Raw genomic sequence first — 15045 nt, 5'->3', positions numbered from 1 at the left:
ACGGGGCCCTTACTGATGTCAGGGGGCCCTACAGGATTTAGAGCTCTGTGTCGAAAAATGACAAACTAAAAAAGTTCCTTCGCAAAGAGTGTAAAAAATCCCTAGGCTTTTATTTCTGTAGATATGTGCTGTAAACTTTTTCAGTTGTTCCCACTCTTGTTCTCTGTGCACAAGCGAAAAAAAAAAAAAAAAAACTCATGACTGAGCAATGAGCTTCTGCCACAGGCACAAATATTTCTGTTCTCTCACCTGGGGCCCAAATGAAGCAGAAGGTGCAGTTACTTCCTTCTTTCATGTGAAATGTTGTCTTGAATCATCGTTTCTGCAGCGGATCATAATATACCAATTTGGAGTGCATCATAAAACTTCATCTGTCCATTAAAAATTCCTTTATTCCAACCACCGCCTCTCTCATTGTGTGAAATATAAACTGTCTGCTTCAGACACTTGAATTAGAAAACATGAAATACCTGAGAAAGAACACGAGCGCGTCTCCGGAAGCTTCATTTACCTTGCGATGAGTACGAAGTTGTTTCGTGTGGTACGGGAGCGGCGACGAAACCCCTGTGGGTGAAGCGGATGGTCTCCAGTGCTTTTTGTTTCCACGTAAATGGATTAGAGAGCCGTCAAGGAGAGGGATCACGCGTTCGTGCTGTTTAAATAACGACTCGATTGTCAATAAGCATCTTGTGGTTACAGTAATAAGAAAATATTCGGAAAGATGCGACGTTTGATGTTCTCAAGTTTTTTATGGCCCCCAGTGTAAAGGGTTTTTGCCTTTAAAAATGACGTCATAGAAGGATTTGCTGTAAACGGAATATAAGAAATATGTGAGCATTTTAACAAGATTCAACTCACATCCTTCAAGTCTGAATTTCTGTTCGGTGTTTTTTATGTGTATTTTTCCACCGCATTATTCATTTCCGAATTGAAGTTCAAGTTATTTTTTGTCTTAATTTGTAAATTATACGGCTCTGAATCTCATCCTCTGCTAATGATGGAAAAGCAAATGATCTTCGTTTTGTGCTCGGCTCCCAGGATTGACTGTTTGCCCATATAATCATTGTCCAGTCCTGCCTTTCAGCACCAGTGGACATTCTGAGCTCAGTCTGCATGTCACACCTCTTTTATTCTCGTACTATCAACCGGTGAATGAAAGTTGAGTTTACACTCCTCTATGAGTTCGTGTGTCTTCTGCAGAATGTTGTACTTCTTTCCAGTCTGCGTTGTTCTGCTGACTTTGCCAGTTTTCATATTGCTTTGTACTTTTCTCTTTGCCTACGAGTGAAATCCAGCGACAGCTGTTTTACTCTTTGCACTTCTGCCAACAGTTCTGACAGCCGTAGCAGCACTCAAGCATTTTCCCGACAACTAACGTGTCCCCTTCGTTTTCAGCCCAACGCTCCTGATACCAAAACCTCTCGGTTACGATCTCTTGTCCACAATGCAATGTAGATGTAAAAATGTGGTCAGACAGCATCTAATCTTTCTGTTTCAGGTCTGCTCAGAAGTCTGGACGTTGTTGAGAGGAGCACCAGTGGAACCCTGGAGCACAGCAAGTGCGAGTCTCTGAAACTTCACCTCCGAAGGAAGTTACAGATACTTCATCTGGATGGAAGGAGTTTACAGATCGGTTTTCTCTCGTTGATGACAGTCTCACAGCAGGCCTTCAAGTCTCCTGTTTCCCATTTTCTGGTCTGTGACCTGTTCAGGTAGATGGGAGGAAAAGGCATGGAGAGGGGTGCTCTACTGAGCCAGCTGTGCTTCGGCCTGCTTCTGTCATGCGCGGGTCTGCCTTCAGCGTGGAGTGCCGGATGTCCACAGCTTTGTGTGTGCGAGACACGTCCCTGGTTTACCCCACAGTCCACCTACAGGGAAGCCACCACGGTGGACTGCAACGACCTGCGACTCACCCGCATCCCCAGCAACCTGTCCGGTGACACACAGGTGCTGCTGCTGCAGAGCAACTACATCGCCAGGACTGGGGATGAGCTGGAGCAGCTCTTCAATCTTACCGAGCTGGACCTTTCCCAGAACAACTTCAGTAGCATCAAGGATGTGGGCCTCACCAACATGTCCCAGCTCACCACGTTGCACCTTGAGGAGAACCAGATCTCTCACCTGTCGGATTACTGCCTGCAAGACCTTTCCAACCTCCAAGAGCTCTATATCAACCACAACCAGATAAACAGTATCTCTCCCAATGCTTTCTCTGGCTTGCAGAACCTTCTGCGGCTTCACCTCAACTCTAACAGGTTGAAGATTATTGACAGCCGGTGGTTTGAGTCCACTCCCAACCTTGAGATCCTCATGATTGGAGAAAACCCTGTCGTTGGTATTACGGACTTGAACTTCAAGCCTCTGATTAACCTGAGAAGCTTAGTGCTGGCTGGAATGGACTTGACTGATATTCCCGGTGATGCCTTTATGGGACTAGACAACCTGGAAAGTCTGTCATTTTATGACAACAAGCTGATCGGAGTGCCGCAGCTGGCTTTACAGAAACTTCCCAATTTAAAATTCTTGGATTTGAACAAAAACCCAGTGCACAAGATTCAGGAGGGAGACTTCAGGAACATGTTTCGACTCAAAGAGCTTGGAGTCAACAACATGGCTGAACTCGTTTCCATTGACCGCTATGCGCTGGATAACCTCCCGGAACTTACTAAACTTGAGGCCACTAACAACCCTAAACTCTCATACGTTCACCGCTTGGCCTTCAGGGACGTGACATCCTTGGAGAGTCTCATGCTAAACAACAATGCACTGAATGGAGTTTACCAGGCCACTGTGGAGTCACTGCCCAACCTGCGGGAAATAAGCATCCACAGCAACCCTTTGCGCTGCGACTGCATCATCCAGTGGATGAACCCCAACAGGACAAACATCCGCTTCATGGAGCCGCTCTCCATGTTTTGTGCTACGCCACCCGAGTTTAGGGGCCAGCAAGTTCGGGAGGTGCTGCTACAGGACAGCTCAGACCATTGCCTGCCCATGATCACTCATGACACGTTTCCCAACCACCTTAACCTGGAGATCGGCGTGACTGTCAGCCTGGACTGCCGTGCCATGGCTGAACCTGAGCCTGAGATCTACTGGGTGACACCACTGGGGAGCAAGATAACGGTAGACACCCTGTCTAGTAAGTATGAGCTGAGCAGCGAGGGTACCCTGCATATTGCACATGTACAGGTGGAAGACTCGGGCCGGTACACCTGTGTGGCTCAGAACACGGAAGGAGCCGACACACGGGTGTCCTCTGTCCGTGTCAACGGGACCCTCATGGGTGGAGCGCAGCTCATGAACATTTACGTCAAGCAGACGGAATCCCACTCCATCCTGGTGTCCTGGAAAGTCAACTCAAACGTCATGACTTCCAACCTAAAATGGTCATCGGCCACGATGAAGATTGACAACCCACACATCACCTACACGGCCAGGGTCCCTGTGGATGTCCACGAGTACAACCTGACTCACCTGCAGCCTGCTACTGAGTACGAGGTGTGTCTCACTGTGTCCAACATCCACCAGCACACACAGAAGTCTTGCGTCAACGTGACCACCAAGAGTGCTTCATTCACCGTGGAGGTGTCGGACCAGGGCACCAGCACTGCCTTGGCCGCCGTCATGGGCACCATGTTTGCTCTCATTAGCCTGGCATCCATCGCAGTGTACATTGCCAAGAGGTTAAAGAGGAAGAACTACCACCACTCCTTGAAGAAGTACATGCAGAAAACCTCCTCCATACCCCTAAATGAGCTCTACCCTCCCCTCATTAATTTGTGGGAGGCAGATAGCGAGAAGGACAAAGAGGGGTCCGCGGAGACCAAGCCCACCCAGGTTGACACAACGAGAAGCTACTACATGTGGTAAAGACCAGGCAGCTTTGCTTTTTGGAGCACAAAGGCACGCTTTTTAATTGTTTTCTTTTCTGTGATTTCAGAGTCATAGAAGGGGAGAGTTTTTATAGCATATTGTATTACTTTTTTCTCTTCGCCATGATTTTAATTCCAAAGGGCAGCTTTTCAAGCTTCACAGATATTTTTGTTGCTGTGCTTTGTTTTAGTGACGCGGAACTGCGCAGCGTACGTATGATTTTGGCATCTACTGGGATCAGCAAAGGCTTCAGCAAGCTCTTAATGCCTTACTCTTTGGGTTACTTTGCAGTATTCGTAGCGATCGCAACGTTTCTTTTTTCTTCCATAAAACAGTTCAGCCGTTGTGCACTGAAACATACACTAACTAAGTCCATGGACTTGAAAATAAGATGACCAAGTGAAATTAGACTTGATATGATGTCTACTGAATACCATTAGCAGTTGTGCTGTAATGTTGTATCAACTATCATCAGAACTTTTTGAATTTTAACAAAAACTTTACTTTAGAACATAGTTTGCAGATAAGGACTGTAAACAACCAATAGAAATGTGAATGTTTAAAGACAATACAGATAAGTAGTAAAAGAAGCTTTTTTTATTATTCTTAATTATTTTTTATTTGCTAGAGTCTGTTAATGAACACTTAATTTTTTGTGATCTAAACACGCAAATTATGTATATTAAGGAACAGACCGAAATAAATTACAACTTTGCTCTAGTATTTTTTATAGAAGAATTTTCGGGTCCAGTGTCATTATTAAATTTATAAACTTACTTACGAGAAAGTATCTCTTGAGTTTGATGCAAAGTGCAGGAGTAAACCTAGACCAAAATGTGCTTGTCCGGTTATTACTTGTGCGCGTGTGCGTGTGAGTGTGTCCCGATGAGTGTGTGAGTTTTCTAGGCTAACGATGAAAATGTTCAATTGCAAAAAGGGAAATTTGATAGCACTGCTGGAAACCCTGATGCTTTTGTGGATCTGTAGGATGTAGGATGGGCTGCAGGATCTCTGTTCTTTTGGCCAACTTCTTAAAGCCATTTTGAGGAACGTTCTCCTTTACTTCTCCGTTTTATGTTGGGTCAAGGATATAGTTGCTTTTTCTTCATTTTTTTCCCCATCTCTGTCTCTGCCCACTCAGTCCTGAATATGAGCTTCTAATTGGAGGCAGCTGCAGTAAAAAAAAAAAAAAAAAAGCCATAGTGAGGAGCAGAAACCCTTGAGTCCAGGTGCTGAAGCTCTCCTCCTTTAGGCCCTAATTATCCCATGAAAAGCCTGTGAGGAGCTGCTGATCATGCATGTCCAAAAGCGGCCACGGCACATTCTCCCCTGACAGCTACTCAAAAGCAGAGCTTGGCCATGCACCAGAGCCCCGCAGCATGGATGCAGGCAGCACGAGGCCTTGCAGGTGTTTAGGAGATGCGCTGCATCTAGCTTGGCCAACGTGTCTTTTCCTTAAGTTCAAGTGCGAAACGTTTTGATCGATGGAAATAAGTGCCCTCCTTTGGAGATCATCGTGTATCAGGGATGGCTGGAACTCTGGGCAACCTGAGCAATTACAACGCAGTAAAGGCTGAAGGAGCTGTGTTTGGGCAAAGCTGCCCTAATTCCCCAGTTCTGCACCTGTCGCATGAAGTTTTCACTGAAGCCTCTGTTGATTGTATGGAGGGATTTTGTTTTCTTGAAGGTGAAATTATGGAAGTCGTCACTTTCGTTACTCCTTTGTATTTGCTTTGTCGTGGAAAACACAGAAGAGAGAGAAAAGGATGGGACGCTTCATTTTTAATTCACGATGTTGCTTTTTGCAAGCATGTCACCGAGCATTTATACTTGGTTTAGTCACCATGCTTCTTTGCACCTTCTCTTGTCATTTCACCCTCCAGCAGCTCTGGTCCCAGAAAATGTCCCCATATTTATGTCATGCTGTCTTCAAAGCAGTGCCCCCCCACCCCCCACAATCAGTTAAAAAAATCACTTGAGGTCCATATCCGCAGACAATGTGCTCTTCAGGCCGATGCGTTTGAGCTCCTCGGAGGCTTCGGTCAGGGCCTCACATCTGCAGACTTGTGGAGCTCCAGCACACCTGCAGAATTCCACAGCAACGTTCATATCCCAGCTTCCTTTACATTTAAACTGCGCTGAGTCACGCTGCGCCCCTTGAATTGCGATGTGTGCAAATGATGTGCTCGCTCGACACGGTGAAGCACAGAAAGCCCAGGAAGCATAGACATGGTGTGTGTTCAGCTCCCCTCAATCCTGCACGTGCGAAGGACACAGGAGCCTAAGAGCAAAGGAACGGACCCGAGTGGCCAAATACGCACCTGGTCTTCAAGCCGGACACGAACACGTAACGGGCATATTGATTGTTTTCGCACCGACAGAACTAAGCGATGGTGTCCGGACGAAAGCAGACATTTAACAAGAACTTCACGGCGAGCGAGTCGTCGTGTACCTCGCTACATGTGTACGCTGTATACACGATGCGCGGTGCAGCAGCCACCCAAAGTATGTGTAAGGAGTGACTGGTACAGGCGGACGCGGTGCGTGCTGGGTCAGGGCTCTGCGGTGTGGTGGCGGTCGGGCGGTGAAGGGCCACGTCTCCAGTCCTTGAACTGTCTGGGTGGAAAGTTGATGAGCAGCTGGGATGGTGTAACAGGGAGCCATGTAGAAAAAAGTGAGTACCGTCGTGCTCTAGGCTCTAGTAAGGATCGGCTCTGGCTCTGCTGGGGCGGCCGGGTGCCACTGCTCTCGTTTTTCTCTTTTTTTCCTCAAGCTCCAACCGTTGAAAGTGTGGCGGCAGAGTCAAGCAGAGCGAGGAGGTAACGTGACTCCCGCGGGTCCGACTGACCCCAACGTGTCATGTTCGCCGACTGCTCCGGGGGGGCTTGCTCTTACTCGTCAGAGCAGTTCCGTACGCGCTCCGTTTCGACTGATGCTGCGGGCATTTGCAGCCCGGTGATGCGCTTCTCCACTCGCTCTCCTTTGGGTGCACATTTATACCAGCGCAGCTCCTTTGGGGGAGTTTATACCACTGCATTTGCACCACCGCATTTATTCATTCCACTGCATCTCCCTGGATCTGCTCTCAATTTCATTTGTACATTTCAGCTGGATCGCTGGAAAGAAAGAGAAGGTGAGACGCTCTCAGTCCGTGGTGCGCGCTGCAGGCTGGATACACCTTTTTCCTGACACTGCGGCAGTTTAACTCCCAGGGGAATAAGCAATTATGTCTTTTTTTTCTGCTCTTGGCTCACTCTTAAATCTAGTGATGAGTGCGGCTTTTCTGCAATTAGCAGTCATGGATTCACTAAATACACTCGCGTCGTCTCTGTGCGAAAAGCAGAGATGCTGTAAACGCTCGTGAGTTTCACGGGAGGAGAAACGTGTTCATCCCTATTGTCTTGCAAAAAGAAAAAGAGAGAAAGAAAAAAGCTGAGATTTTCCCGCCGCTGTTGTTACGCTGCTCTGCTGCCCGTGGTGAACTGCGGTCACAACCGTGTGCTGATGTCGCCGCACTCCTCACATCCTTAATCCAACTCGCAGGTTCGGAAGAATCCGGAACGCTGGCGGAGGAGCCGCTCGCTCGGGAAGCCGGAGAGGCCGCGTTGCTGATGGCTGCCGGAGGAATCCAGGCCTCCTGGGCGAACGGGTGCCGCTCGCTCGGCAACGTGGCAGGTCCTCGCTTTTCCACATTTAGCACGTGCGCTTTTGAAGCTCCCATCTTTGAACTTGAATGGTTTTAATGAACGGGGGGTGATGTGGGTCCTGCTCTCCGGTGGGTCCGGGGTTCGAGTCCCGCATAGGGTGCCTTGCGGTGGACTGGCGTCCCGCCCGGGGTGTGTCCCCTGCCCCTCCGGCCTTGTGCCCTGCGTTTCCAGGTTAGGCTCCGGTTCGCCGCGACCCCGCTTGGGACGAGCGGTTTCGGCCAGTGTGCGTGGCAGAGCTGAATGGCGGCAGAGGGGGGTCCGACATGGATGCCTCTGACGAACGTGCGCTGCGGTAAAGGAGTCGCACACACACCGCTGACAACCCAATGACTTTTTCTTTCTCGTCCTTTTCCTGCTGATGAGCCTTTCGTTCTTCTCTCTTTACGCATTGTCATCGGTGGACCGACCGAGCTTTGGCAAATGAACGTTTCCAGTTGGCGCGGACGGCTCCTTCGTGCCACACGGGTGCAGGGGATCCTCGGCAGAACCCGCGTGAAGTCACAGAGTCGAGGGCCGAGACCCTCGAGGAGATTGCGCCGCGACTCGGGTTGCTCTTTGCGTCGCGCTGCGACAAGTTCCAAGGCGTCTCACACACACACTGATGGTTCCTCTTGACGCGGTTCGGTGCCGTCGCCATGGAAGTCCGGTCACGCTGATGATTCTGCTTCTCTGTGCAGGACCCGCTGTTGCTCTCCTGTCGTCGTCGTCGTGTCTCTCGGTACAATCTGAGTGCAACGGCTCGTTTTTTTCCCTTCGACAACCTTAACTGCAACATTTCCCGCTGAGCAGAGACACGCAGAGACACAAGGTCTTGCAGCACGTCCACAGTTACATGTCGCTCAGGTGTGTTCTTTAAGCGCACGGGTACGCTGTGTGACCGTCCACTGAAGGCAACAGCAGTGGAACTGCAGTGTCATCTGTTTCACCTTTCACTTGACTTCCGTGGCGCATTTATTGTTGTAACCACAAGAAGCGTACAGTGTTCTGAGAAACTGCAATGAACGCGATGGAGATCAACGTGCCCTTCGCCCATCTCTCCTTTTCCATCCCCACCGATACCGATTCACTTATTTGGCTCAACTTAACCCTTCTCTCAGAAGGTTGGCTCTTGATTATTTGTGCAAAGTGTTTTGGGAGTTTCTGAAAAACATGACATGCTGCACAACTGCACTTAAATATGGCGACTTATTCTCTTAAGCTTCATGCTATTATTCTGACTGTTTTGTACGTGTCCCGAACTTTCTTTCTTGCAGCGACATAAACCAGCAGAGACTGCAGCGCGAAACATCACTGCTATTATTATTACTCGTTATGTAACTTCATAAATAAAATAACGAATGGGAGAGATTATGGCTGCAGCTGGCATCGTACTGAGTTGCTGCGACACACACCGGTACAGCTCCCCCCCCGCAACACCTGGCTCCTTATGACCACCAGTCACCCTTCTTGTTTCGTCCAGCCACCAAGGATACCTGTCATAATAAAAGCCTGAATGAACTGAGGGTCTCGTCACAGAAATTGCTCCTCACGGCGTTATAGGTGCTGTCAGCTCGAACTCCGCGTGGCGAAAGTTCTTGTTAAGATGCAAACCCCCCGACGGGCCGAAATTCGTGCGGCACGAATCGTGGCCACTTTAAAGCGGAGCTCCCGGAGCACCGAAAGGGTCGCCCGCCCCCCACCCCCCGTGACGGCAAACGTCGGTTCAGGCCGACAAGTGAGACGAAACGTCTTCCGGTTCATTAAAAATCCTGGCGGAGCGCAGGAGACGCGGCGAGGGAGGCCGCGTGGGAGCTTGGAAAGGGACACCTGCTCATGTTTTGGCCTCTTCGATTTCCTCCGTGAGGCAGAGGCAGCCCTCGAACCCGGCGCCAAGCTGCACGGCGCTTCCGTGCGAAAGCCTGCCAGTCAGCTGCTCGTGGCCCCCACCCCCCCGCCACGTGAAAATACGTTCCATCACGATTGCCGTTCTCTCCAGCGCTGTTCCGCCTCGGAAACCCGAGACCCGGAGTTGCCGCCACGAAGAGAAACGGGAGCGGGAGCGGATAACGTGTTCGCTCGTTTTCTCGAAGCGGCTGGATGCTTCAGGAAAAGCTCTTCCCTTTTTCTTCTCTGCTTTACATTCATTCATTCATTCATTCATTCATTCATTCATTTAGCTGCTTACGGTTTCAATCTACTTACAGTTATGTACCCATTTGTACAGCTGGTAACTCTTTGGTGTAACTTCAGGCGAATCCTTTGCTCGAGGCTTCAGCAGGAGGTGGAATTCAAAGCAGCAACCGCCACATCCAAAAGTGACGCATCTCGCCGCTGTGCTACGCGCTTGGGCGATGTCTCGAGCTCTTCGTCGGGTTCGCGCGTCCTTGCGGATACATTACGTTATTAAACAATTAATAAACGCCTCCCTCCTAAACTTGCATCGGATTGCTGGTGCTGTCGGGAGTACACGTGACATGGTAAACAGGCCTGTGCAGCAGGGTGTGAGAGATGCAGGGATGTTTAAACTGGCTGCTGGAAGATAAGTGTCCCTGTCCCACGTGAAGCGTCCGCTGAGCAATTCGCTGCCCAGAAAAGAAGGCTAGAGCTGGAACGGCCACTGGCCGTATCGCTGCGCTGAGCGATCCAGCAGAGCCTAACAAGACACCTCGGGGCTCTGATACCGTCGCTGCGTTCTTGATCACGGCTAATTGGCTCTCCGGGGAGCCACGCGTCAGCGGACGAGAGAGACGGCGGGCCGTCGGACCGTAGCGTTTTCCCCCTTTGCCATTGTGCGAAAGTTTCCACAACGCCCCATTAGCACCGTTACACGCATCCAAGTTCCATTCCTTCACTTGCGATGGTGCGTCTTTCCTCGGTGTGTGGCCATGAGATCTTTTTTGCATGTGGAAAGCTGGGACTGGGATGCTGAGGTTATCGTACAGCTGGGTTCTACTAAGAACCAAGTTTTCATGCAGTCAGTTTATTTATAAAGGAATACAAAGTTAGCAAGTGTAGCTTGTCTTGCTCTGGATTGAGTCTTTAAAGACTGCACAGCAGGGTAGAGTTACGGTGATCCGAGCCGAGCTGAGATTAACCGGACCGATCCCAGGGCTTGTCGGCCCTGGGCACCTTCCTTGTGAAATGTGCGAAAAGAGGGGAAAGCGCCAGTTGAACAGCACTGACCGACATGCTGCACTTTAAGCTACTGCTGATGGAGAAGCGAAAAAAAATCACTTAGGAAATGGCTAAAAAATTTTGGAATAATTTATTTGACAGGAAATTTAGATGTTTCAGTTGCATTAAAATTCTCTCCTTGTTTTCCTTCATTTTTCGACTGAAAACGGAGGGCAAAGGAGATTCCACTGAACTGAAACATGCCTTTGGATAAAAGGTCTTCAAACAACAGGATTGTATCGATAGTCCATTATGCATAAGAGAAGCTACAGCATATTCGCTAAGTCAGCATCTCTGTTAAAATACGGAGCTTAACTGCTGTCCTGTGCGATTGGCAAGGTTGCCTTTTAACTTGGGGAAACTGCGGATGCACATCATGCACTGTGTCCTTTCCTTTCCTTTCCCTTTTCCTTTTCCATACGCTGTGGGAACCTACGGTAACCGAAGCCCAGGTCTCCTGACAGGTATTTCCTAAGGGCAGTACCAGTTTCAGCAGATTGCTGCTCTCACTTCCAAGGCTCTTGTTCCTTGCTGCACCTAAACGGGCAGATGCTGCAAGAGGCTGCTTACATGCGCAGTGATGTGATCATCGCTGATGGTGCAACTGTCTGACATTTCAATTGCATCTTAATCCAGTGTGAAAAAATATAGACATCCATTTTTCAGTGAGTCATCTCAAGACACAATAGATGAGAGCGAAGAATGTCACAGAATGTCACAGATCCTTTGGGGAGAATCTGAAGGGACGCAACTGGACGAAAGAGATGCTCTTGGCTCTTTCCCGGGTCTGAGGGCCTCTTCTCGCCGTTTTTATGCTGTCAAGTCACACAGAGCGAATATTTTAGTTCCACATTTAAGATCTTGCCGAGTGTCCAATACCCCACGTGAACATTCCCAAACTATCACCATGTGATGCTGCAGATTGATTCTCCGTTATGGGCTCGGTGCGTAAAAGTCAAATGGATCTTGGTTATCCCTTCAAAATCACAGAAAGTCGTCCCGTACAGCACTTCAATTTCATGCTTCATCTGTACTCGATTCACTTTTTAACAGAAGTTGATCAAGAAAATAAGGCAAATCCAACCCTCATGCAGTGGTTTACAGATGCTGTAAATATGTGACCTCATCGTGTCCTGCACCGCTTCGGCCGTCACAGCTCACTGCTGTCCTGAGTGCTCTGTGTGCTCACGATAGTTTTCTTACATCAGCGATACTGAAAAAGAATAATGTGCTGCTGTGTTTGGGCTACATTTGGGCAAAACGTTTCTGATCTGTCAGCGTGTTCATGTCGCCAGGCAGCCAAAAGCCAGTGCTGCGTTCAGGCGGGTGGAGACCTCACGCCGTACTCCGTTCAGGTCGGCTGCACCTTGGCTTGGAGCGGTAGTTTTGGGAGCTCTACCACAAGCCTGCGCAGGGAAGATGAGGTCGCCTCTCTGCTCGGCAAAAAAAACACGTCCCGTTCCTGCGGGCTTGTTTCCCTGGCAACCGTGCCCGGTTGCGCCTCGTGAGGCTCGCGGCGGCATGCGAGACGAGCCCCCGGGCACTGAGATGGAAGCACCGCCAACAGGGTATTCTTCCTCCCCAGGGCGAGGAACCACAAACACACCCCGGGCCCCAGACAGGCGGCAGAGAGAACAGGTAGCGGTCCGTGTCCTTTTCCTTCAGACGCTGCTCTTCGTTCCCCCTCCGCATGAGCTTCCCCGAGCGAGCGTCACTAAGCGGTCACCGTGTGATTCGCCGGCCTGCTGTACAAAGCAGGCTGGTTCGTGGTCCGGCGGAACCCAATGACAGCCAGTGAGTTGCCCTTGCCTTTCGGTGTAAAATGACCCCCTGATTGCCATCCGTCACGGCCGATAGAACGGGGGCGCGTTTGCTGCCGGCGGCTGCGTTTTGCGATCATCCCGGGATAGGAGTGCGGCGCATTGTCCGGAGGCGGTCCGAGCGCGGGCCAACTGAACGGTAACGTCGAGATCGTCGTGGAAATTACTCCAGTGCCGCTGCTCCGAACAGATGGGTTAATGGGGCACGCCTGCGTTCTGTGTCTTTCGACTGCGGCGCAACCCTCCCCCACCCGGCCACCCAGCCCCAACATGCCCTCCGGTGGGTGCTTGACACACGCCGGGTGTGAACGATCAGTTCTCTGGCTGCAGGTCCTCACGGCGGCAACACCATCACTCTCTAAACAGCCCATGGCTGCCAGCGCCGGCACGACGGAATTAATCGAAACGTAATCTTTGCGCACAGTGTGTGGAGCAGTGAGCCCAGCCAGGCCCTGACACACTCCATTAGCTGCGACTTAACTTGACTTTCCCTAATGTTTATTCTGATGAAGCGAGAAAAAGCTAATGAGATCCTGAGGTTCAGACCAAGAACAAAGGTGTGCGCTCCCCTCTATCGTTCCTGCCTTGGCCACTTGCTAGAAAGATACCCTCGTCCAAGGTGACAAAGTGCATCGGTTCTCTTCCATGAGGCCTTGAATCCCACAGTCTTTGTGTTTAGTTAATATCTCATTCACATTGAAAATAACTGCTGTTTTCTTTTTTAATGTAGCAGCTCAGGTCACTCTTATTCGAACGAAGAGGATCATCGGGTAACGTAGTGGTTTGAGTCTCCCCCTTTTACTTGAAGGACTTGGGTTCAAACCGGCCCCTACCGTCAGACCCGTGACCGAGGTCCTTACGCTGATCTGACACTGTTGAAATGACTCAGCTGTTTAATCATTGTTCTAGACGACCTAACATTATTAGTCACTTTAGTGAAAAGCACTAAATAGAGATACTTTAAAAAGCCATTTCAGTGGTGCCTAAATTGATGTTGCCCCTTCGTGTTTGGAAGCCCCCCTTAAAATGTACAGTGCCTTGCAAAAGTATTCAGGCCCCTTGAAAGTTAGCACCATTTTCTGCATTTCAGAAGATACATACACATATGATTGCAACAAGTGTGCTTATTAAAGATTAATAAATTATATCTTTTAATATTTTTCAAAAGATTTTTTAAAATAAAAACTGATAAAACGCTGCTCGCATAAGTATTCACGCCCCACGGAAACCGTTATACATGGCTAACGAAAGCCGTAGTACTGCACGCACTTCTGCTCCAACCACCGTTAACGTCTGCAACATGACGAGTGCGAAGAGTTCAATTTCCTGATAAAGAGTGCCTGATCGATGGCTTCGACGGCTTTGCGGTGGATGCCTTTTCTCATTGTGTTCAAAACACAACATTTCACGCTCCTGAGTCCTCCCAAGAAATACTTGCTCCCAGCCATGTGCCCAGGCTTAACAACAGCACTTTGTCCGCGCCTGTGGCTAAAGACCTGAGCACCCGGAAGAGCAGAAATGCTTCCACTGAAAATCCCACAAGAAATGCCAGCTGCTTAATTGATCGCCTTGTGGTTTAGTAAAAGATACACATTTTTTACCAGGGTGCCCTCATTACTAAACACCCATGAGCACAAGGACTCTCAGTGATAAGTGCCTTTATTTATGGATATTAATCAAAGAGGCCAAGGGGAAGGAAGGTTTTAAAGTGACTCTGCTCTAATATGAAAAGAACCATTAGTGTGGGCAGGGAAATGAGCAGAACGATGTGAAATCTGCTCCTCAGAACCCTGCTGCTGGAACGCAGACGGAAATTTCTTTCCCATGAAGACGAAACGTATGTCAATAGCAAGAAGCATGACAGATGTCAAAATAGCAACAGGCTTTTTATTAAAGTCTCTCACGTTCCATTTGATTCTCAGCTCAGCCTCAAAGTTGTCAATGAATCTGTTTGCTTTAATGAAGGAAGTCATTTTCTAACTAAAGAAATCATTTTGACCTTTATGAAAACAAAATGATCAACATTCAATTTGCAGAAAAAATTGCAGTTTTTTCCCATGAAAATGTTGCAGAGGAGCATAATAAATCATGATTTTTTTCAATAATAGTGTGTAAAATGATGATAGCAAAGCAAAGAGTGTGTCTGAAACCCTGGGGAAACGCTCTTATATAAGAGTGGTGTAGCAGATGAGGAAAAGTACTGGTAATGCAGACCGGGTAGGTTTAAGTGCCATGGCAGGTAAAAATACAGCAACAATGAAAAAGGTTTAGGCTGCAGGAGCAGCAGGCAGGGCAGTGATTACAGGCACACAGTTATTACCACATGAAGCCCCAGAAGATGCCCTGGTGAGTTGCATAACTGGAATTACTCCAGTAAGGATATCGTGATGTACAAATGTGTGTTCTGTGCTGTTTTTGAAAAAAGCATCAGCTAGGCGCTAAAATACTTATATTGTTAGTATTCAGGTTTTGTTGTAGTTTTTGCATTC

The 15045-nt window shown here is 48.9% G+C and overlaps 1 protein-coding gene across 1 annotated transcript; it reads left to right on the top strand.

Annotated features, from left to right (window-relative positions):
* The first annotated feature begins 1731 nt into the window (after positions 1-1731).
* On the top strand, positions 1732-3904 carry LOC108923368 (leucine-rich repeat neuronal protein 1-like). The gene has a single exon (XM_018734048.2). It carries the CDS (start codon positions 1732-1734, stop codon positions 3871-3873), a length of 2142 nt encoding a protein of 713 aa, XP_018589564.1. The 3' UTR covers positions 3874-3904.
* Positions 3905-15045: the final 11141 nt, after the last annotated feature.

Source organism: Scleropages formosus, chromosome 22 (assembly GCF_900964775.1).
Source record: "Scleropages formosus chromosome 22, fSclFor1.1, whole genome shotgun sequence".
Taxonomy (NCBI): domain Eukaryota; kingdom Metazoa; phylum Chordata; class Actinopteri; order Osteoglossiformes; family Osteoglossidae; genus Scleropages; species Scleropages formosus.
The sequence above is the reverse complement of the archived record's forward strand: the minus strand, read 5'-3'. Positions and strand labels throughout refer to the sequence as shown.

Excerpts from the sequence above, each read along its gene's own strand:
- LOC108923368 (XM_018734048.2), top strand. The coding sequence starts at position 1,732 with ATGGAGAGGGGTGCTCTACTGAGCCAGCTGTGCTTCGGCCTGCTTCTG.